The 23076-nt window shown below is 42.3% G+C and overlaps 2 protein-coding genes and 1 long non-coding RNA gene across 4 annotated transcripts in view; 1 reads left to right on the top strand and 2 right to left on the bottom strand.

Moving 5' to 3' along the window:
• Window positions 1-6883, top strand: part of LOC109955631 (radixin-like) — a 24497-nt gene extending 17614 nt beyond the window's left edge. Inside the window, exons 11-15 of the mRNA XM_020591979.1 lie at window positions 532-662; window positions 1026-1186; window positions 1361-1453; window positions 2044-2280; window positions 4552-6883. Of these exons, the coding sequence (XP_020447635.1) occupies window positions 532-662; window positions 1026-1186; window positions 1361-1453; window positions 2044-2280; window positions 4552-4716 (787 nt within the window). The 3' untranslated portion in view covers window positions 4717-6883. The remainder of the gene's footprint in view (window positions 1-531; window positions 663-1025; window positions 1187-1360; window positions 1454-2043; window positions 2281-4551) is intronic.
• A 3597-nt stretch (window positions 6884-10480) lies between these two features.
• Window positions 10481-13485, bottom strand: LOC109955728 (uncharacterized). 2 transcript variants are annotated; one of them, XR_002274308.1, is made up of 5 exons: window positions 13273-13485; window positions 12542-12633; window positions 12331-12434; window positions 11476-12217; window positions 10481-11101 (listed from the first exon to the last, which is right to left on the bottom strand). It is a non-coding gene; the product is annotated as an uncharacterized LOC109955728 (long non-coding RNA). The 2 variants fall into 2 exon arrangements; XR_002274307.1 differs by having other exon boundaries at window positions 12331-12383.
• Window positions 13486-14125: 640 nt separating this feature from the next.
• LOC109955678 (methyl-CpG-binding domain protein 5) overlaps window positions 14126-23076 on the bottom strand; it is a 23237-nt gene continuing 14286 nt past the window's right edge. The window contains 6 exon segments of the mRNA XM_020592081.1: window positions 14126-18333; window positions 18437-18512; window positions 18776-18849; window positions 19291-19442; window positions 19445-20387; window positions 20480-20700. Coding sequence (XP_020447737.1) covers window positions 18271-18333; window positions 18437-18512; window positions 18776-18849; window positions 19291-19442; window positions 19445-20387; window positions 20480-20700 — 1529 coding nt within the window. The 3' untranslated portion in view covers window positions 14126-18270.

The raw sequence follows: 23076 nt of genomic DNA, 5'->3' as shown, positions 1-23076 counted from the left end.
GACATAAAAAATAGTAATAGAATTGACGAGTTTAAGCATAAATATAAAGGTATGTGTCAATCAAGATATATGCAAGAACAGGCTCAATGATTAATTAGATGGAACATTGTGGGTGTGGGGTATGATTGTTAACACTTTGTAACAATTCTTTAATATATTACTTGTGTGGTGTAGAAGATAATTATGTATGAATGTTAACACTGTTATAATTTTTTAGTATATTACTTGTGTGGTGTAGAAGAGAATTATCTATGTAGAGATACTGCTTGCAAACCAATGATGGTAAGATGATGTCATGGGGTAGGACTGGATAAGTCTGACTTCTTCCTACTCCATTCAAGCATGTACTAGGTATAAGCTAATTGATATTGGATTAGCATTTGTTGGATATGTGTAAAATTATGTGTGTTGACATATCAACTGTCTTTACATGCTTGAAAGAATAAATCAAATCAAATCAATAGTAAAACTCGTGTTTTTCACTCAAAAGTGCCCAAGCAATCTGAAACATGTGATTGCAAAACTTTTCAGGGCCCAGCTGGAGAATGAGAAAAAGAAACGGGAACACGCAGAGAAAGAGAAGGAGAAGATAGAGCGTGAGAAAGAAGAGCTCATGGAGAGACTGAGACAGATTGAAGAGCAGACGATGAGAGCTCAGAAAGGTACGTGTTTCACTTGTTATCCATCCATCTGTTCATTTATCTCTACTACTGGTATACTACTTTAAAGTAAGGTTTAAAAGTTTTAAAGTACTGACTCTTCCTGAGTCGAGGCCAGCTGTCTAGTCATGATGCTTTTGTAACCACAGTGATGTTACAGTAAAATGCTACTTTGTACTATTTTTAGTTTTTGTTAAATACTGTATTTACGGACAAATGATACTTTTTGTGCCCAAAGAACAAAAGCATCTGACTTGACCTGATCGTACCAGAAGATATTATACTTGGGTTTGAATTTGAAATATGTAGAAAATGAAGTTAAAGTTTATTTGTGTGTAACATGTTTGTGTCTTTGGTCTTCTGCAGAGCTTGAGGACCAGACTCGCCGTGCTATGGAGCTGGAGCAGGAGAGAAAGAGGGCGAGAGAAGAGGCAGAGAGGCTGGAGAGGGAAAGGCAGGCGGCTGAGGAGGCTAAGGCAGAGCTGGCCAAACAGGCTGCATACCAGCAGAAGACCCAGGAGCAGCTGGTGTGTCTTTGTGTGGTGCTGGTTTGGGAAGTCCAGGCTGGCATATGTGTAGATTATTACTTCAGTTTTTGTGCACACAACCCCCTTTAATGAATATTGAAATGAGTTTTGTAAAGTAATATAAAGTCTGTGCAAAGTGTGTTTGTGTTTTTGAATGTACGTGTTTTATCCCAGGCTGCTGAACTGGCTGAGTTCACAGCCAAGATCACTCTACTTGAGGAAGCCAAGAGGAAGAAAGAAGATGAGGCTACACAATGGCAGCACAAGGTACCACACCCCTCCTCGCCTTTCTTCACCGTGTACTTTTAGATCAAAATGAGGTTAACGTGGAAACACTTTGAAATCTTCGTAACCATCTGAAACTATGGCTGAGTCTTATTCTAAACTTCAGGAACATCTCTGTCATTATATTTTAAAAAGCAACAAATAGTTTTGGTACTTGTTAGGATTTAAATGAAGAGGAAACCATTAATTATTTGACGCCTTAGTGTGTGTAACAAACTGTATGGGTGCCTTCACAAACTGTGTGGGACTATCTCCACTGTAAAAACGTGCAGTTACACCGTGTACTTGCTGTTGTAGATATGGTATTTCCTAATGGATGTAGAAAGAAGGAGCTCTGATCATGACTCAGTTCTACAGTCTCTCACACAGCTCTGTGCTCTGTCTGTATGAATCCCCTGTGAGCAGTCACAGTATAATAAACAATCATTCAGAGCTTGACACAGCAGATGTCACAGCTCCCCAGACATTCAGCTGCATCTCCGACATTGAGGGTCTACCACTGTATGTTTCTGTCACCTCTCCTGTGTGAATCTGGTCACTGTCTTGACATTCTCCCTCCATGCGACCTGCAGGCTCTGTCAGCCCAGGAGGACCTGGAGAAGACCAAGGAGGAGCTGAAGACTGCAATGACGGTGGTGCCAGCACCTGTGGGCAGCCATGCTGAGAGTGAGCATGATGAGCAGGATGAGAACCATGCAGAGGCCAGCGCCGAGCTCTCTAATGAGGGTGTCAGCCAGCTAGACCTCCGCAGTGAGGAGGCACGCGTCACTGAAGCCCAGAAAAACGAGAGGGTGAAGAAGCAGCTGCAGGTGAGAGCAAGGGGGGAAACCTTCACGACAGGGGTAGAACACTGTAGCCTGTGGCCCAAACTGGCCCCCCAGCAAGGACTAAAGTGCTCAGTAGAAGGGTTGGATCAAAACATTTGGGAACTACCTTTCCCAAGATCAAGTGAACTTTCACACTCAATACAACATTCATGAAAACTGTAATAATTGATAGTTCCTTGTGGAGAGCAACCTGGTGCTGCAGTACCACCTAAAATTTCCCAAAGGAATAAAAAAACATTTGTTTTAATTGAACAATATTTATTTTTTTAATTCAGTTGATTAGTTTTAAGTAAAAGAGGTTTGTGTCTCACAAACACAAGTAACAATGAGATGATTATATTTTCTAACAGCAGTTTTGTTGCAAAGAAGAGAGACCGGCCAAGCAATGGCAAATAAGGGTAAGATAAGGCCAACTTCTCTGTCCGTTCTGCTTTTAACAGGAGTAGACATATGGAGATAAAATACTATCAAAAATGTTACAAATGCATGTTTAACGTTTTGTCTGTAACAAGCGATTTGTGTGTGTGTCATGAGGATCACAAATGCGTGCTGCGCAATCTGCACGTATAAAGCCATTTCTGTGTGTGTGTCATGAGGATCACAAATGCATGCTGCACAAACTGCACATAAAACACATTTTACAAATGCTTAAAATCGATTTTTTTGTGTGCAGTTCTTTAGAAAGTACGTACACATTGTTACCGACGCATGCGTGGATCGTCTAACACACACGAATCACCTTGTGGCCAGTGAGTGCTCATCAGAAACGTAGAACTCCAGATCCATGAGAGGACACACTAGAATTCCTATATGCCTAGCCCATCTGTTTATGCATAAATGGCAAATAAAAATCTTAACTTGACTTGAAACTACAGGAGAGAGGAAACTAAAGTTAATGACATGTAATCCTGGCACATTGATGCATAGAGAGGAGATGAGAGGAGCGAAACTCAAGAGCATCATGGGGGCCTTCAGCTGTCTAGGCCGATAGCAGCATAAGTAAGAGAAGGCTCAAGGTCACCAGAGCCAGCCCTAATTATAAGCTTTATCAAAAAGGAAAGTCTTAAGTCTACTCTTAAAGGTATGTCTGCCTCCCAAACTGAGACTGGGAGCTGGTTCCACAGGAGAGGAGACACACACAGTATAAATACCGGCTTTCATCAAGCTCGATTTGACAGTTCTAGGTGAAAAGTTATCCAATCAGAAGCTTTGTTCCGCCCCCAAGCCCCCCCTCCCCATTGTGTAAATACTTTTGTTTGAGAAACAGGTTTGGAGACTCAGATGTCCGAGTTTTCCACGTGTCCTTAAACGCACCGTGCATTTGTGGATCGTGGACTTTTGAGAGTGCGGAAAAACACTCTCAAAAATCCGTGTGTGCGCGGAAGGTGATTCGTGTGTGTTAGACGATCCACGCATGCGTAGGTAACAATGTGTACGTACTTTCTAAAGAACTGCACACGAAAAATCGATTTTAAGCATTTGTAAAATGTGTTTTATGTGCAGTTTGTACAGCATGCATTTGTGAACAGCATGACACACACACACAAATCGCTTGTTACAGACAAAACAATAAACATGCATTTGTAACATTTTTGATAGTATTTTATCTCCATATAGACATGCTGGCTTACACTGTAGCCTGGCTTTAATGCAGACCTACTGGTAATTACCTGATCAAACTGGTGATATCACTTCATATCTTTAATAACTTTACAGTAAATATATCACAAAGGCTGTAAATCAAAGCTGGGCTACTGTGTAGGCCAGGACTTGTACTGAAGCTATGGCAAGAAAAAATCAAAACAGTTTCATAATCATTAATTTACACACACACACACACACACACACACAAAAAGCAACAATCAAAAAGTGTCTCCACTGCACCTGTAAGCCTGCGTTAGGTCTGGACAAACGGTGCTGGAAATATTGTCCCACAGAAAAAGCTTTAGTGTTTAAAAGTAGGTTCAACTGTTGTTGAAGTATTTATTTGTTCAGTGAACACAAATAGTCAGAGGCTGTAGATGAGTGGCTCTGTGTCAACAGGAACCTTCACAGTGATTGAGGTGTAGCTTCTCTTCTGCACCTGTGCCCATTTTTTAAACTTTTTTTTATTATTATTCCTTCTTCTCGTGCGCTATTTCTGTGCTCCATCACCTCCTCGTTTTCCATTTTATTCTTTGCTTCTCTTTTTCTTTCTCCCTCCCTCCCTCCCGGTCATCAACTGCTCATCCTGTCTTCTTTTTGATCTCTCAGACATTAAGTTCAGAGTTGGCCGAGGCCAGAGATGAAACCAAGAAGACACAGAACGATGTGCTGCACGCTGAGAATGTGAAGGCAGGCCGAGACAAATACAAAACGCTGCGCCAGATCCGACAGGGCAACACAAAGCAGCGCATCGATGAGTTTGAGTCCATGTGAGAGCAGCACCTCTGTCCCGAACTTTCCCCTCAGCGGCTGCTAAGTTTTCATGGATGACCCAGTCCACCCCCTCGGCCAGGCGGTCTTGTCAAACTTTGCCAAAGCACCAACCCCACTCTCCACTTGAAAGTTTGGATGTGGAGATGCTTACAGTCACTTTGAACAAGCAGACCTCATCGAACAGCAGAGGTCATGTAAGCACAGGAACACGGTAAAACCAAAATGGAACCAATTGGAATTTTTTTTGTAACAAACATAGCCATTGAAAGCTGTTTTATTTTTGTTTGTTTTGCTTAATGACTTGTATGCAAAGCTTTAGCATGACTACTTGTCCTCTTCTAGTTCTTCTCCTCTGCTTTGTTTGACTCATTTTATTGATGACACCCTTCTTTTGAGTTGCCAGGATTCAGGACTGGAGTCTGAGGATAAATAAGGTCTTTTTTTTTTTTTCATTCAGTGTCAAAGTGCTGCTGTGTTACATCATGTCAAAACATATCACATGCTAAATATGCTAATTCTCTGGGGTTATTTCACTACTCAGTCAATTCAAACTATTGTTTTCTATGTTTAAGTAAAAGATTTGTATGAATCAACGCTGCAGTATTTTAATAGCTTCACTGAGGCTGAAAAAGTTTTGATGAAACTCCTTTGTCAGTGAAACAGAAGCGAAACGAGCCATCCAACTTGTCACACGGCAGGTTCTGATGAACGAATGTAGCACAGGTAACAAAGGGAAAGTGTTTTTTACATGCACCGGTGATAGGATAGCATGTGCCACTCGAGCTTAAAAGTGTTATGAAGATGAGCGGTAGCGGTGTAGCTGTTGTTTGTGTGTGTGTTTTCCAGTTGCATCCCAGTGTTTCATTCCCAGTCACTGCAGATGGTTTTCTCTGCCTACCAGCTCACAAAGGGGCTCAGGTTATGAAATGGCCTGACAGAGGAACAGTCAGCTGAAGAGTGTGTCCACGCTGTCTGTCTGTCTGTCCAGCTGTTTGAGTGTTGGTGTGTCTGTGTGAGAGCGAGTGCATGTATACGAGTGTGTACAGGTGTGGAAGCTGAGGCCTGGCACCTCTCTGCCTGGGGAGCTTAAGAAAACATCAGTCCTCAACCGGGGACACATCTCTACCTCAGTAACGTTAGCAGTGGTGACTGACAGTCAAACTCCCCCCCTTTCCAAAAGACACGAACATAAAGGTTGTTAAGCCTCCTGAGCAGGCTACCTTTTCCCAGAGCTTAGTTGGTTTGTGGCCATGCATCAGTCAAGTGAGGTTTGTGTTACTGAAGTGGTCTGTTCCTGGCTGTGCTCAGAGTGAAATAATCAGACTGGAGATGTTCTGTACAGAGAGCATGTTCAGAAGAAGCTACAGGAGGTCACTGGTCGCTCCCTGATGGTTCTTAGGAGCCACTAGTTGTTGGTTAGACTCGAGTTGGGAACTCTTACAAGATGGATTCATTAGAATGGCCTGCGATGTCTTGTCAGGGCTTTGAAGGAGTCGGGCTGCAGACCTGCAATGGATTCTTGGGACTGAGAGACTTGTGAACTGGTCAAGAGATGAGTTGTTATTAATGTGAAGGGACCTTGCTTGTTGCGATACTTTCTTGCCCTGAAATTCTCATCTAGCAACATTGTTTATATTGCTAGATGAGAATTCTCTTCTCTGTGGTCGAATGTTCCAGGGTGCATTTCTGAAATGAGTGAACTTTAAATTTTCCTTTTTTAAAGAAATTAACAAAATGAAAAAAGGTTTATAGTATTCTTTATTCTATACTTGACAGCTGGTGTAGGTTGATTTTTTTTTTATTTTAAGTTTTAAGTTTTAAAGTTAAAGCACTTCTTTGAAACAAGACACTGAAGCCTGCGTTTAACTCCAGTGTCCATTGTTAGTGTTGTATTCGCCATAGCAAGTGGGGGGGAAAATCCTGTGCTTCCAGCTTTTCTGTGGTGTTCAGAGACCCTAAACCAGCAGCAGGTGTCACTGTACTGGGCAGCTTCGCCTCTGTCCCGTCCAGTGACGCCAGTGTCTGGTGATGCCTGCTCTGAAACCAGCTGTCATGTTTTGCCGGGTTTTTTTTTTTCTTGTGTTTATGTTAGTATTCTTTAAAATGGAAGAAACAAATGGATCACAGTCCATTTCATTAGCTGACAAATAAAAGTTTTACATTTTGAGCATGTTTTTGTTTTGTTTTTTTAGTCTCAGCCATTTAATTACTCTGAAGTATCCATTGATATTTTGTTGTATTATAGGCTTGAATCAAACTAATTAAATGCATTTTTTTTAGCTACAAACTAAAAATACTTCCAAATCAAGCACAACAAATGTTTTAGAAGTATTTTCTAATATATTAACTAGAGACTTACTGCATGTCTAGATGAGGTAGATGAGGTATCATAGGCAGTGAATAGAGCTTTTTGGTTTTGCCTTTACATCCTTAGGGGGGCTGCAGCTAATGATTATTTTTAATATGGAATATGTCTATTTTCTTCAATTAAATATTTACATTTGAACCAGAGAGTTGGAGCTTTTTTTCCTCTTAAAACGAATGAATGATTATCGATAAGTCACAAATCGAAAACCTTTCCCTGGACATTGTTCAGTCACTGGCTGGTAATTTAGCCTCCCACATGCTTCCCTGATTCTTTGTGCTTCTCCCCTGTTGAGCCAAACTGAACAGATGGAAAGATCAGCCACAAGGTGTCCTCTCTCCTCATGAGTCCACTGTGCAGTGAGTGCAGCTTCTGTGTTTTGAATAAACAAAGGTAATTATTTTGAATATACAAATGTAATGTGTTCTTGTACAATTCACTTGTAGAGCATGAGCTGCGACCTTGGGAGAACAGACTGGTTGATGCTGCTAATTATCTAATAATAAAAAAAAAAAACATTTTCTGGTTGCATGAAAAATTGGCTTTTTTTTCCCCTCTGATGTTCCAACAGGCAAAACATTTCAAGCCAGATCCCTTAAATGTTACATTTTGAAATGAATGAATGAAAAAATGAAACAAAATAAGTCTGCAAAGACCCAGAGAACAGACTCAAATGTAATGTCAACCTCTATATTTACAGTATATTTGATGATTGTTCGGCTGTTTACAGAAAACCAGTCCTTGAACAACAGGCTGTGTGTACATTTTATTAGAAAAACACTTGACTGAATGGACACCAAAACAACATGATAAATCTTAAGCATTTCCAAACCTCGTGTGTAGCATATCATTTCACTGTGAAACCTGACGACCTCTACAGTTCAAATGTTTCAAGTTATTTTCCACAGATGAACTGGTCTGCCAAGGGTGTTTACTTACACAGAAACAATGTCAGATTATCATTTAGCCTTTCATTACAGCCAATCAGCTGTATGAAGAAATGGCATGAATGACAAAGCTGCACCAGTTTACTGCACCAGACTGATCTGTCATTTTAATGTGCAAAAATATGTTGTAATCTGTAAGTGAAACATATTTTCTATCAGGATGGTGTAATCAGACTAAGGCCTATTTTGGGTGCAGGCTGTCTGCAGTGATGGCCTTTGGACACCAGGTGGCAGAAACGTGCAGTTCTCCAGCAGTAGTAAGATAGTTTTCATAGTCTCAACTGTTATTTGAAGATTAAGCCAAAGTGATGGATAAACACTAACGCACTGGACAAATGCCCAGCTCTTCACATGGTAAGAAAATGGAATTACAAACATTTAAACATGTATATGTCCAACCACTGTGCGTTTACAACGGTGGCTGAGAGATAGTTTGTGCTGGACAATTATCCTCAGGTAAAGTATCTGAAAAATAAAAGCTCAGATGTGTTTCACCCAATGGGACCTGTTATCCTACCGGACCCCCTGTCCACCGCCCACCTAGAGCTGCACCCGGTGGAAATAAGGAGAGAGGATGGTACCAGAAGACAAGGTAAATAACAGAAAAGCATAGACAGATACACAACTGACCCCATACCTGCAGACAGTTGCAACATCCATTAAAATGGTACTTATTAACTTAAATTTGTCTGGATGTGTGAACTGTTTGTTTTACAAACAATGATTTGTATCTGTGAAAATCACAGTTAATTTGTTTTGTTTGTGATGCTGTGCAATAGGCTACCTTGTTCTCAGTTGTTCAATGCCTAACTTCTTTCTTGGTTCAGGGTGTTGTGGCAAAGAGCAAGGTCCTTTGCCACTGACCTGGCTTTAACTGCTCTGCCATCAACCCTGAACAAATCTCGTGCCCTTGTCAGACAATGTAGACTACTGGGATATTCCTGTCAGTGAATTGTTTTCCTCACTTGTGGTATGCTGAAATTATATTAAGCAAATGATCAGACAGCATTAAAAAAGATATTTCTTTAATTCAAGGTCAAAGTGTTTGTCATATGCACAGTTAGGAAACGTGTTTCCCTGTACAATGAAATTCTTACTTTGCCGTCCACATGAATGCCACATAAAACAAGTGAAATGTAAAGTAAATGAGCAATAAAACAAATCTAAATAGGCAGTAAAATCACCAATCTAAGGCACTTTAAAGCAGCAAGTGAAGGGAGCAAATAAAAATACAACAAGAACACAATATAATGCAGAGAGAATATATGCTACGAGGGAGCTGTGGAGTGTAAACACTTAGCAGTGAGTGTGCAACCATGCATGTGCAAAATCTGTACTGTATGTAAACAGTACAGATGAGGTTACATGATGGAGTCCTGGTGATCTTCTCCACAGTCTTTACCACTCTCTGCAGGTGCTTGTGGTCCATAGCAGTAGTGCTGCCATACCAGACAGTGATGCAGCTGGTCAAGATGCTCTCAATGATGCAGCTGTAGAAGTTGCCGAGTATCCTAGGTGACATGCCAAACCTCCTCAGGAAGTACAGTTGCCGTTGGGCCTTCTTGACCAGCTGTGTGGTGTTAAGTGTCCAAGTGAGGTCCTCACTGATGTGGACGCCCAGGTACTTGAAGCTGCTCACCCTCTCCACCTCGAGCCCCTGGATGAACAGCAGTCGATGAGATCTCCTCTCCTTCTTCATGTCCACTATCATCTCCTTCGTCTTGTCTGTGTTGAGGCTGAGGTTATTGTCCTTGCACCATGACACTGTTAGGGTGATTTCCACAACACCAGACCGGCCACCTCCCTCCTGTAGGCTGCTTCATCCCCGCCAGTGATGCGACCTATCACTGCGGTGTCGTCCGCAAACTTTAGGATGATGTTGTCTTTGTGGGAGGCGACACAGTTGTTGGTGAACAGAGTGTAGAGGATGGGACTGAGGGCATTCACTCATATTCATCAATATTTCTTCTCTACATCAATGACTGCACCTTGGAGGACCCTTCTGTTAAACTCCTAAAATTTGTAGATGACACAATGGTCATCAGTCTCATCCGAGACGGTGACAAGTCGGCCTACAGATGGGATGTTGAACAGGTCCTGTGGTGCAGTCACGACAACCTGGAGCTGAACACGTTCAAAACAGTGGAGATGACAGTGGACTTCATTTTTATTTTCCTAATGCACATTCTTTTTTCATTCTCTGTCTTCTCTTGTTTACTTGTCTACGCTTGCTTTATAGAAGAACATTGTACATGCACACTGAGAGCCACTGTACCTGAGTCAAATTCCTCATGTATCCAACACACCTGGCCAATAAAGCTCATTTTGATTCATCCTTTTGGGTCAGTTCAGGTGTAATGTTCCCACTCAGTAGTTATATAAAAACTGATCGAACCAACATGCATAATATTATTTCTGACAATAACAATTAGACACAATCATCAATCAAAACTTTATTTGTATAGCATTGTTCATACTGATTAATGCAGGGCAAAGTGCTTTACAGATGGCTGACAAAAGGCAGTAAATGTGAAGATTAATAACAGGTTTTTGCTATAATAAAGTATAAAAAAGTGCTAAAAATGAAGGTCAAGCCAAAAAAAAAAACACAGAGTATCTCAATAGTAAAAGGTCCTGTCAGATAAATGTCTGTTTGTCCGAGCAGAAAGCTCTGGGTGTTAGAAGACTGCTGGCTCAGGGGAAGACTAATGTCTAAATAAAGACTGAAAAGGGCAGAGAAAAACTGGACTGCTTGGTTGTCCTGTGGATTCAGGGTCAGTCTTCATAAGACTGAGTGAAATTTGAAGTCCATTGACCAAAGTTGGGACTAAAAAACACTGAGAAAGATAGCAAGGTTGTCAGAGCAGATAGCTCAGAAGTTGGGAGCTCACTGGTTCAAGTCCTGCCCTGACAAAAATGAATTTTGAAGCCTACCATCCAAATTGTAGGGTCAAAAGTGCACCGAGAGCATGTTGAAACGTGAAGGGCTCTCAGTGGCGCGGTGGGGTTCTACGCAGCTGTGAAGCTATGATGCGGTCTGCCTGGGGTCGAATCCTGTCTGTTGTTGTGGGGTCTGGAGCGGATGGTGGAGAGAGCACAGGGGGGTGAGAGCAGGAGGTTATGAAGAAGGACAGCATGACAAGAAGAAATGATACTGAAATTTTAAGCATTTACAGCCACTTGCTTACAAGACTAGGGCATAGAGATGATTTTTAAAGGGTCAAAGGTTAAAGTTGAAGGGTTTGCCTCTTCCCCCAGGAGGCAACAAGAAACGGAAAGCCCATGGAGAAGACACATTTGGGCAGGTTTCTGTACTTCGGTCATGAATGTGTGTATCGAACAAACATTCATGGCAGAAGTACAGTTACCCAAATGGGTGTTGCACGCACTTCCATCCTTGCTACCGCCAGGTAAACACAATGGGAGAAATAAAGAAAGGATACTCACCTGATCGAAGCTGGAGATGGACCTGGTGCAAGCGGGGAAAGTCTATATGCTGTTCTCTCCTAAGGTTGTGCACTCAACAAAGTAGATGAATAGTTTAGTTGCACAAAGTTAGCATGGCTCACATGAGATTGTTGAGCAGCACTTAAAAGTATTTTTGCTTGTGTAGTAAATTAGGAGACATGAGTGGTCAGACCACTGAGACACTTGTAGACAATAAGTAAGGCCTTAAATTGAGTTGTGTTCCTAAGTCAGCAAATCTCTGCTGACTTAGGAACACTGATGTGAGTTTAAGCTGAGCAATACAAGATGAGGGGTAAAGCACAGCCAAACAATGAGCTGGGTCACAAACTGACAACAGATGTACATGCACGGTTAGTTAGGTTAAGTTAGCTTAAAGCTACAGCAGTCTGTGTCCCTGCTCTGCTACGCTCCCACACACCCTGCCCAGCTGTGCCCAGGTCTTCAAATATTTGTTGTTATGAAATCAGAAGAAAACTTAGTGATGAAACAGAAATAAGTGAAAATGTCAATCGTGCTGAAAAGCTTTTAGAAGCTAATGTGGCTCAATGAGTCTGGGTGACAGGAGGCTTGGAGCAGATTTGTACAACCAAAATATTTGGAAAAAAGCTCCATACTGTACCTTTAAGTTAGCTTAGTGTTCCCTGTGCGCCATCTTTGGTGTGTGAGCAAAGGGCGGGGTGTGGGTGGTGATGCAGGCTGGCGTCCAGGTGAAGTGGTCAATCTAAAGGGTGGAGGTGGAGTGAAAGGTCAGAGGTGAGATCAGACCCACTAGAATTCATTCTCTCAAGTAACAAACAGTTTAGGACTGAATGAGTTTGAGAGGGAGAGACTTACTATGGTGTTGATGTAGTCGTGGCGTGGAGCGTGAAGGGCTGGTCTCCAGCAGCCTCAGCCCCGAGTGACCATCCGGAGGAGAAGAGGAACAACCAGTTTTTGACCTTTATCATTCAGTTTGTTGGTAATTTGGTACTAAATGTGATGTGTATAAACACTCAAGTAAAGTACAAATTCTTGAACCAAACACTGAATGAGTGAAGCAGCTGACCTGAGATCAGGAGAGGGGAGTCCATCTTAAACCTGAAGGACACACGCCCTGGCTCAGGGTCAGGTTGGGAGGACTGTGGTCTCTGATGGCTCCTGGTAAACAGAGTCATTAGTCTTCATCCAGAGTGAGTGCCAGCAGTGTGACAGTGAGGCACTGGGTGCATGTTTGATTCACACAGTTTGACTCCTGGGCTAAAATTCTTTATGATGCTGTTCACACAATAAATTATCGATATCAAAAGTAACAGTATGCATCATCATCATCATGCAGAGTCGCACATTTCACATTAATGTTTACAATATCATACAACTGGATCACATCACATTCAGTGTTACAGCTGGTAAAGTGTAAAAAGTTTTCCCCTAAAATGTACCTGAATCAAAGTATGAGGTAGCAAAAAATGAAAATACTTAAGCAAAGTACAAATACCTCAAAATTGTACTTAAGTACAAGACCCGAGTAAATGTGTCAGTCCCAGATTCAGCCTGCAGCCTGACACTGAGCCCAAACATCCAGCAGAGTTATTAAGAACCTACTGTACGTGCACACACCACAAGAACCAGGAGGGAACTGGATTTCCCGGGTTTTCCAGGATTTTCCCTTCACAAATCAAAACATCAGCACAATCAACAATGGAGTTGGTAGGGGCTGCTTAGTTTGAACCCGTCAGCTTGTGACTCAAATAAGAATACAGTCCAATGTAGAGACATTTTAGATTCGGTGTTACTTACCATGTCCGAGGATCTCACGTCTCAGATGTCCACTGCAAATAAAACCCACGAAGAAAGCGCAGACAGAAGACGCTGATCCAGAATCTGCCAGAGGATCATCATGTTAATGCTAAACGTTTAGTGCACAGTGTGTGAAGATCTGTAACTAATGAGACAACAGCCATGTTGTTTACATCTAGACAGACCAACAACGGGTCAGTCCGTCTCTGCAAAGTGTCCGTGGCCAACAGATGCAAGCACAATGGTTCCTAGGGAAGATGGACACAACATCGGAAATCTATTACTAGTTCAATTACACACACACACAAAAGCATGGGTTAATTACATGCTGTTCACTACTCCCCATCACTGGTTACTGTACAGATTCAGAGTAATAATACAAATTAAACATTTAAAAAAGTTTAATTGATTTTTACAGTTACAGATCCAACTAACCTTACTGTAAAAATTAACATTACTGATATTTAAACATATACTATTTTGTATATATGTTTTATTATTATTGAATAACTAGGGGCAGCAGTAGCATTTAATAAAATAGTTTACAATTTTGAGGCATTTGTACTTTGAGCATTTCCATTTTGTTAGTTCATGCTTGTGATTCTTGTTGTGAGGCAAAAGGTGTGTTCTCCTATTTGGCCACTAGAGGGCAGAGCGTGACAAGAAACGCCGGCTTTAAAATGATCAGTGTTTTTACTTTTATACGTTGAGTCTTGATGGATCCGTTTTAACTCAATAAACCAGTTGTTAAAGCTTTCAATAATTTGGGAAACACGAAGAAACACAAAGGATACAAAGAGGGGACATAAAAACAGGTTACACAACAGATAATTCAAGTAAGAGTGACCATGTTTTTAATATCTTAAACATCTGTGCAACATTGTTCAAAATGTTACATCACTGCATGACCTGTAATGTTTGACAATATTTACAAAAATGCTGCTTACATCAAACCATTAAAAAAATGTCCAAACAATCTCAAAAAGATGGCCTGACAAACTATCCCTAGCGCACATTAATGCAAAAAGAAAAATAAACAAGAGCAATCAAGTGCACATCATACTTCACACACTTCTATTTTTTGTAAAGTATATATTAGTGAGAAAATATATACTTAAGTACAAGTTGAAAACAATAAAATACTGGCAAAAGGGTGGAAGAAGGAGAGTGAAATGAGATTTGAAGAGCAGGAGACAATAAAACACACCCGCACAACACACAGTCACAGGCAGGAGGAGAAAAAAAAAATAGACTGCACAGACTCATCTCAAACACAAAAGGCTTTAAATTCTTGACCACAAATAACATGAAACTGTTATAACAGATCCATAACACATGGGTTCCCAACATGATACCGGGTTCCTGCATGTCATTGCACAAAAAAACAGAGGAAGAGGCTGAATGAACTTTACCAAAAGAGCTCGTGTTCCTGACACCAAATGACACTTTGCAAACGGCCGGAGGATTGCTTACAGAAAAAACTCAACTCAGAGGTTATTCAAAGTGTGCATGCTGAAAAATGGGGTGTTTTGACAAGGATGAGTATGTTTAGCAGGACATTTTCAGAGGGATTAAGTGACATCTGCATCATCAAACAGGCCCAACTAAGAGTGTGATCAGGTATTTTTTGATGTGACAAATTCAGGGAAGAAACTGAGCTTTTTCAAAATGTCCTTCAGTTTTCCAGTGTGCACACGACACAAACGGTATGACATTTTTTGAAATAAGTGAAAGATCTCATCAGATAATACAGTACAAATAAGTGTATGCAAGACCTGTTGAAAGTGTTTACTTGGCTACAACTCATAGTATGACTGAGGCTCCTCATTTAGGACACAATATAAAAGTGGGTTACATATGTGGGCCATGTATTATAGTAAAACTTTGTCTGGGGTTACCAAACCTTTGTGCACACCCAAAGTTTTTAACAGTGTGTGTGTTTTAACAGTAGTGTTTTCATGACAGGACCAATCTCCTCACTAAGTAGTGCACTATTTGGTTGTAAGGTTTGCACATGAGCAACATCTGTAATGGTTCAGTTCACTGATAGAAATGCAGTTAATTCCGACTGAAAAGTTGAATTCAGTGATTTCAGAGTTCAGTGTGTGCGTTAGAGCTCGATGTGGGTTCAATGAGACTGTTGGTGTTGATGGTTATGGCATGTGTGTGAAGGTACAGCACTATTTCATGGCATCTGAATAACATGGACATTGTTACCAAAAAAGAAAAAGTGGCAGAGTATGTGCACAAGAGATGTTGACAGTTTGAAAACTGGCAACAATTTACAGTCCATGCTGCTGAAGGTGTGCACAAGAGGATCGTTGATCTTTGCCATCGACTGCTGTATTGCACTTGGTTGACTTTGATCTAGAGGAGCAGCCCTGTCTGTGTGTGTGTGTGTGTGTGTGTGTGTGTGTGTGTGTGTGTGTGGTGTTGATCCAGAGTTGTAATACTGTGCATCACTGTCGATTCTCACGCTCTCAAGTGATGATTTTTGCTTTTCGGCTTGAAATGTTCTCAATACTTTGTAGTGTTACAGCTGCTTTTATTCCCAACATAAATGCTATTTGCCTTTTCAGATGTGCATATTCATAAATAGTGTGGTTCTTAAAAACTAAGCAATCAGTGACATGGTGTGTAACAAAAACAAGTGGACCAGAAAACCTCACTGTAAGACAACTTATCTGTAATGCTCAAGTCTTAAATAAAAGGGAACATGACTTTTGTAATGGAGTCGGAAAACATGATCTGTTCACTTGTTAAAAAAAACAACAAAAACAACCAACAACAACATACATGTACACATATAAGGCTTGAGTTCTCAACTCTTGGTAATATTATTGCCATCTAGCATATTTGTAAAGCTTAAAATAAATATGGAGTACTGTACATAAATAATTTACATCAAAAAGGGAAAGAAAAGCACAAGGCCCCTAAATGTGAGAGGTGCTTTCACTGCTCCTGAAACAGAGTTAGTGTTCCTTTTGATAATCTACAGGTTGGTTACTCTACCTAATGCTATAGCTGAAATAAAACAAACAAACAAACAAACAAACAAAAAAAAACACACTGTACAAAACAAGCACAAGAACATAATCACAACGGCCAAATGACAATTCAATGCAGCCTGTGATTCTTGGCTGTTGAAGGAAAAATCCACCCAGAAACACTCAGTAGTGACTTTAGTTAGTATTTCAAGGTTCAGTGTTTGTCCCCATGTGGACAGCTGGCTAACTGTTAAGACGAAGCCAGTGACAAGAGAGTTCTGTGACCTCAAACATCATGTAAATGAGAAACACCCCTCACTGGGATGTAGAAAAACTTGACTGACGCTCCCAACTGGTTTCTAATCATGTTCACCTGAGCATGAGACGCTTCAGATTGGAGGACAACGACCAAAGGGTGGTGGAAGAAGTACTACAATTATTTACTTAAGTAAAAGTAGCAACACCAGAGTGTAAAAATATTCCAAATATTGGATTATAATGACGCATTATTGTGCTCAGCAGTTTAGTGTTGCAGCTGGTAAAAGCAGAGCTCATGTTGTAATGCTAAGTACTTTAATACTGCTGGGTAGCTTGTGAGTTTCCCACTGGGGATCAGTAGAGTCTGATGATTAGACTGCATTTGGTTTATCTGACTCTGAAAGGGAACTGAAGTTACCAAATACATGTAGTGCAGTAAGAAGTACAAGATTTGTCTCTGAGATGTAGTGAAGTAGCAGGAAATGATTTCATGACTCAAGTAAAGCACACATGCCTCAAAGCTGGACTAGCACTTTCCACCACTGATGACATGTAGATATGCATCCTCATATTTGTGATAAGCGGTTACAAAGCAGGGGGGCGACTGCTGACTGCATGACTGATTAACCTGATGAGTACTTTTTGATTCATCATTTAAAGTATGAATAAATACAGTCCTGCCTTCTCAAGCTCAGGGTAACGCCCAATCAACGACTCATCTATATAGGAAGATGTGTAAAGTCACTAACTTCTGGTTCACTCAGAAATGTCAGTTAATTCTCTAGTGTTCTTGTGAAAGTCCAGGAGCAACACAAAATGACACCTGATGATGCCAAAGTGCCCGAGGGTGGAGTTTTCCTTCTAAAACGTGCCAGTAACCAACTTTCCGTTGTCAGCCAGGTTGTGAGTTTGGTAAACCCAAGAATTTCACACATCAGAGCAGCTGCTGGAGCAACATTCATCCGGCCGGTGGCGACTTCCCACCATGCTTAGGGAACACTGAACACTGTGCTGGTAAAGTTCATTCTGGTTTGTTTTTTTTTCCCCAATACAAATGAACACTTAACTGGTGTGAAGTGACTGGTGATGGAGAACTCATATACTCATGCCTGTTCACTGCTGTTCCCTTAACAAGAAATAAAAAATAAAATAAAATTAAAAAAAGAGAACATGTCTTACAGTTCATCATATAAAAGCTTTAGGCTCTATTCTGACTTATCCTATGTGCGCAGCCATACGCAGCCGCACTGCTGAATAGAGACCATGACATTGGTACACCTCTTCTGCTTTGTTTTGTACAATAAAAGATAAAATGTGCATTAGGTATGCTTGTACATGACATTGTACAATATTTACATACAATTCTTAATAGCATGAAATTTCAGGATTATCTATATACATATTGAAAATGTATCAGAAATATTTGGACTGTCTATTTTTCTTAAATATGTAAGGTAATGCTTGCAGCTTTTTTTGTTTATTTTACCATCTTATACTAGAAAAAAATAGTTAATTCCGTGAGCTTTAGACAAATTGCAACCATTTGATGTTCTTCTCTAGTTGTCTTTTTTCCTACAGTTAAAACTGTAGTGGTGATTGGAATTTCCAGCACCTTCTGTGGTCAGTCATTAAGTCAAGTTGATATCATGGAACAACGATGTACCACTGAAAGTCCATGTGTAGCACCTGGTAGAGAGCTCAGATCGCATCAAGGCTGAACGGGCCAAGTCTCTGTTCTTGGACACATTCAATGTTATCTGGATATCTTCCTCCTCTTGGGCTTGGGGAGCTTCACCTGACGATCTCTTGACGGGATCTAACAGCAGACACAGACACATGATATTGGTAGCTGAAGTGGCAGGAGGAGAAAAGGGATGTGTTCATCTCCCTGGGAGATCTAGAGAGCTGTAGGTACTCACTGTGCCCGACATCTTGTCCAGCTCACTCATGGCCTCGTGGATAGCAGCTTCCAAGTCATTATTCAGTTTCCCTGGTCTGTTGGACAACATTTACATTTTAGCTGAAGCAGGAATTCCACTGTTTTTGCTCTTGGAGATTTGGTTGCTGCAAGAATCTCTCAGTCTGAGTGAGCATGTATATAACAAGCAAGGTCAATTAGCACGGTAATATGAGCAAAACCAGTTAACACATCACTCAGATGAAAACTTTCAGCATGTTCAAATTCATGGGGAATCAAGCGTGACACTGTAAACTCTTTCTTGAAGCAACACTATAAAATGCTTGGCAGGTTCACTTACTTGAGGCCCCTCTTGGCGGCTCGGTCAAGTGCCTCCAAGTCGTGGGTTAGTGTTTTTAGCTTCTCTGGTTCAACCTGTCAGTTGAACAAAGGGAAAACAGCTCAGTACACTCAGGACTGAGAACATCCCCCTAACCATCAGAGAATGATGCCGAGTTTGTCCCGTCTACCAGTTCAATTGGCAGTCATCAGAATTAGGACCTTTTCTATTCTGAAACTCTGATTTGGCAGGTACAATACTGTGCTTAGAGCATTTCTGAATCCATCTGCCATTATGGTGAGTGAACAGGAAAAAAAAATTCTTCTGATTTACAATAAATTTGCATTAGACGGAAAATGTGTTGATCAAATACTATTTATTCTCTGGCAAGCCGACATCTGACTCTGAAAAATAACTTGCTATAATCCAAGGCTTTACAAAAGTTTTAATGACTTTAAAGGGAAGGTCTGATGTCACACTGCAGTCCTATTTCAAGTTGGCTGCTAAAACAATGACAGCTGGTCAAGCTTTCTCACCTTGGCCTGCTCCCGCAGCTGCATAGCTGCATTGCGTACTTGTTCATCACCGGCCAGCTTGGCAGGCCAGGATGGGAAGCCCTTCAGCTGGCTCCAGACCAGCTCTCCCATGTGGAAGGTCCTGGGCCGGTAGTGAAGCAGCTCTGAGGAGGCCGCGGGTCCTCCTCGCTGCTCAGGCTCTTCGTGTCCGAGGGGCTGGGGGCCATGCCGTTAAAGTGGCCGTTGTACTGGCTGTAGTCTTTGACTGTGGCCAGGGGTCCCTCCAGGCTAGTGGAGGAACTGGGCGACTGGTCGTCCCCCGTCAGTTCCTGCCGGGGTGGCCCCAGGACTTCTCCGTAACCTCGGGTGTTGAAGTGGGGAGTGACACCATTGATGTGGGCGCACCGTTCCACTGTCTGCTCCAGACGTTCCTTGTAGTTTGCAGGTGTCCGGCTGCAGTTGTTGAAGCGATAGCCATCATGGGCCAGACCGTGGTCATTTGGCCCCTCAGTTGGGCATGGTGGGGCGGGAGCCAAGCTGGCAGGTCGCTCCATGCAGGGACTACTCCTCACTTGGGTAGAGCACTCCAAAAACTCCTCACCACTCCAGGCGCTGTTGTTGCTGTGAGTATCAAAGCTTCCCCCATGCAGCATCTCTCCATCCCACTGCCCCCTGGGAGTCCCACGGCCAGGGGAGCGGAAGAAATCGTTGGCCTCCGGGCCATCTGGAGTGCTCTTCCCTAGATCTGTTTTCTTCTGGCCCCGTCCCGTCCTTACCTGCTGCAGTCTGGCTTGCTGAGGTAACACCTCTCCTTCCTGGTGTCCGTGTAGGACTGCACTAACTGCTTGGGGGAGGTTGACAGGCTCCCCTATAGAGGCAGTGAAGGCACTCATGGCGCTGAGGGCTGGCACCGGGCTCGCCTGTGTGGTCCCACTCACTGTGGTGGTTATGGTAACATGCATGCCCTTGCTGGCGGCGTCCACCACAGCTCTGTAGATGGCATCCACCGACTCTGGGCCTTCGCCAGGGCCCCTGTCAGAACTAGGTGTACCCACTGGAAGCCCATCGCCCTGCGGCTGCTGCCCTTCCCCAAACTGGGGATGTGACAACATCCCTTGCTGTGGACACAACAGCCAGGACATGATGAAAACAGTTTTTAGTCAAACTACATAAAGTGCTACAGAAACCCAATTGTAACTCCTCATCCCACCTGGTAGTTCTGGTAGAGGCAGGCCATGGAGCCAGCAGTAGCACTGTTGCTGTCTGTGTAGGGTGGGTTGTCAGAGAAGTGCTGCTGGCCCTGGTAGGCTGGGTGGGAGACCACTCCTTGCTGCATGCCCTGGTGGATCTGCTGCTGGTACAGCTGACCTCCGCTGGTGTTGACGTGTGGCTGCAGGCCACCCATTCCACAGCCAAGGGACGGCAGGTTTCCTGCAGAACCATTGGGACACACACTATCAGTCAAATCATGAAGCTGAACACAAGGAACCAGAGCTGTCAGTGATCCCTGTGCCTTAAAGTACTGACACTGGAGGTTATTGCAAAAAAAAAAAATTTTTTTTTTTTTTTTTTTTTTTTTTTTTTTTTTACATAGCTCACATTTAAGGAAAAATATTCAAACCAAACATTCAGTCATTCATTCACACACATTCACTCCTACAGGCAATTTACAGACAACTGCATGTCTTTGTACAGTGGGAGGAAGCTGGAATACCCGGAGAGAACCCACGCAAGCATGGGGAGAACATGCAAACTCCGCACAGAAAGGTCGCGAACCCGCAACCTTCTCGCTGTGAGGCAACATCGCTAACCACCGTGCTTCCCCAAAACAAAGATAAACTCTACTTTTTTTTTTTTAACACAACACCTGCAACAATTATCTGAAGAAAAGTGAAGTACAGATTATTTCCTATAGTTCATATCTGGTGAGTCAAACTTAATGAAACAATGGATTTTTTTGTTCCTTAACTTTGTTTTGTGGCTGTAATTCTCTCATGGTAAGCAGCCCAGTTAAAAAATTTACACCCAGGTTTTTGACATGATTTACATCCCTGAGTGTGAATGTTAGTGAGAATATTTGAATCTTGTGTTTTTTACTACAAGTTGGTGTCACAGCACTTTTTTCTAGTATTAACAGTCAATGATACTCCAGCCTGCACAGCAGTTCAGCGGAAGCTATGCCTTTCCAAATTTATTGCAGCCTCCAGAAAACGAATGGCAAAATGTTTCTCAACCGAAAGTTACAATAAATGAAAAAATGAAAAAATGTACATGAACAATTAGTTGCACCCTAAACTAACAGGACATGCTGCCAGATGCACGGAACAGACTGACTTGTTAGTGAAATGCACAAGGACAAAACATGAACAAAACATCAAGGCCACTGATGTATCAATGAATGAAGAAAAAGCCCAGCAGCAATGTTATGCAGACAAAGCTGAGGCAAATACAAGATCTCTGAGGCTGAACACTGTTTTGTATGTGGTGTGTGTGTGGTTGTGGGTGTGTGTGTGTGTGTGTGTGTGTGGGGATGAGTGGTGACTGGAGCAGCTGGTGCGATGCTACGTAGCTGAAGGGCAGCTGTGTGTGTTCTCCATTTTTTTCGCCTCTTTTCTTTCTTCCCCTCTCTCCCTCAAACGCCGAGAGCCACAACTCAGCCAACCCCCTCTGCCTCCCTCCCCACATCCTCCACTAGTGCTATGATATAGTGACGGCTGTTGCCGGGGGAGGTTTCCATGGGAACCGAGTGATGATTGGTGGTGCTGTCCGCTGCCAGGAAGCTTGTTGGGGGAGTTAGGTGGGTGGATTGGGGGTGGGGGAGGGGTTTACAATGAACTTGAGAGTATTTGCTGATGGCGTGTGCGTGTGTGTGTGTGTGTGTGTGTGTGTGTGAAAGCTTGCTAGCTGTCTAGAAACAGATGGTTACAGGCTAAAGCTAAGAGGCCACTGATTAGGCCACTTGCAAAGAGCTCTCAGCTCTCACAACATCCCTGACGTGTCATCCAGCAACTCAGAGGCAAAACATCTGCCATGTTGACAACATATTCATTTATATTCTTTATTTTATGAGCCTCTGGATGCTCTTGTGCTTTTGACAGTAGACAGCTGAGGTGAGCTGATCCACTGTACTGGCTGTGATCATCAGACTAACACTGGTTCCAGTTTTTATTTTAAACAACACTGGGGAGGTTTGGACCACCAGAGGCACTGCAGAGCTAATATTCCCATCATCACTCCTGCTCCTCCTGTCTGCCAGCTCACTACTAGTTTAGCAAATTCACACCACTCAGTACTGAACACATCTTCTTCGCTTGATCAAAATCCCACAACTTTAAAAAAGTGTGTTTAGTTGATCCAAGGACATTTTAACCAGACGTCCTTTCAATCTGACATTTCATCCCAGCTCACGCAAATCTGCAACTGTACAATCATTTTCACATCTCACGGGCTAGGAAAAATGTCCGTGAAACCCCAAAAGCACCTACACTAGCAGCAGTTCGTCCAGAATGCAGTTGAAAGAGTTTTAACTAGCCTCAAGAAATCTGACCATGCACCTGTGCTCTGGTTGGGACATTAGCTTCCTGTACATTTTGGAAATTGATTATAAAATTTTATTGCTGGCCTGGCTCCGTGATACCTGGCTGGCTCCAACAGGGAGACTGATTGTTCCCAGGGTTTCCTCAAAAAGGGGTGAAGCTCCTTTTAGCTCCTGTGCTCCCAGCCACTGGAACATCCTACCTGACGGTGTTACATATTCCTTCTTAGCTCCACTTTTAAGCAGTGTAGGCTGCTGGCTTTAGTTATTTG

Source organism: Monopterus albus, unplaced genomic scaffold, assembly GCF_001952655.1.
Source record: "Monopterus albus unplaced genomic scaffold, M_albus_1.0 scaffold16.1, whole genome shotgun sequence".
Lineage (NCBI taxonomy): Eukaryota > Metazoa > Chordata > Actinopteri > Synbranchiformes > Synbranchidae > Monopterus > Monopterus albus.
Note: the sequence above shows the minus strand (reverse complement) of the source record. Positions and strands in the feature narration are given on the sequence as shown.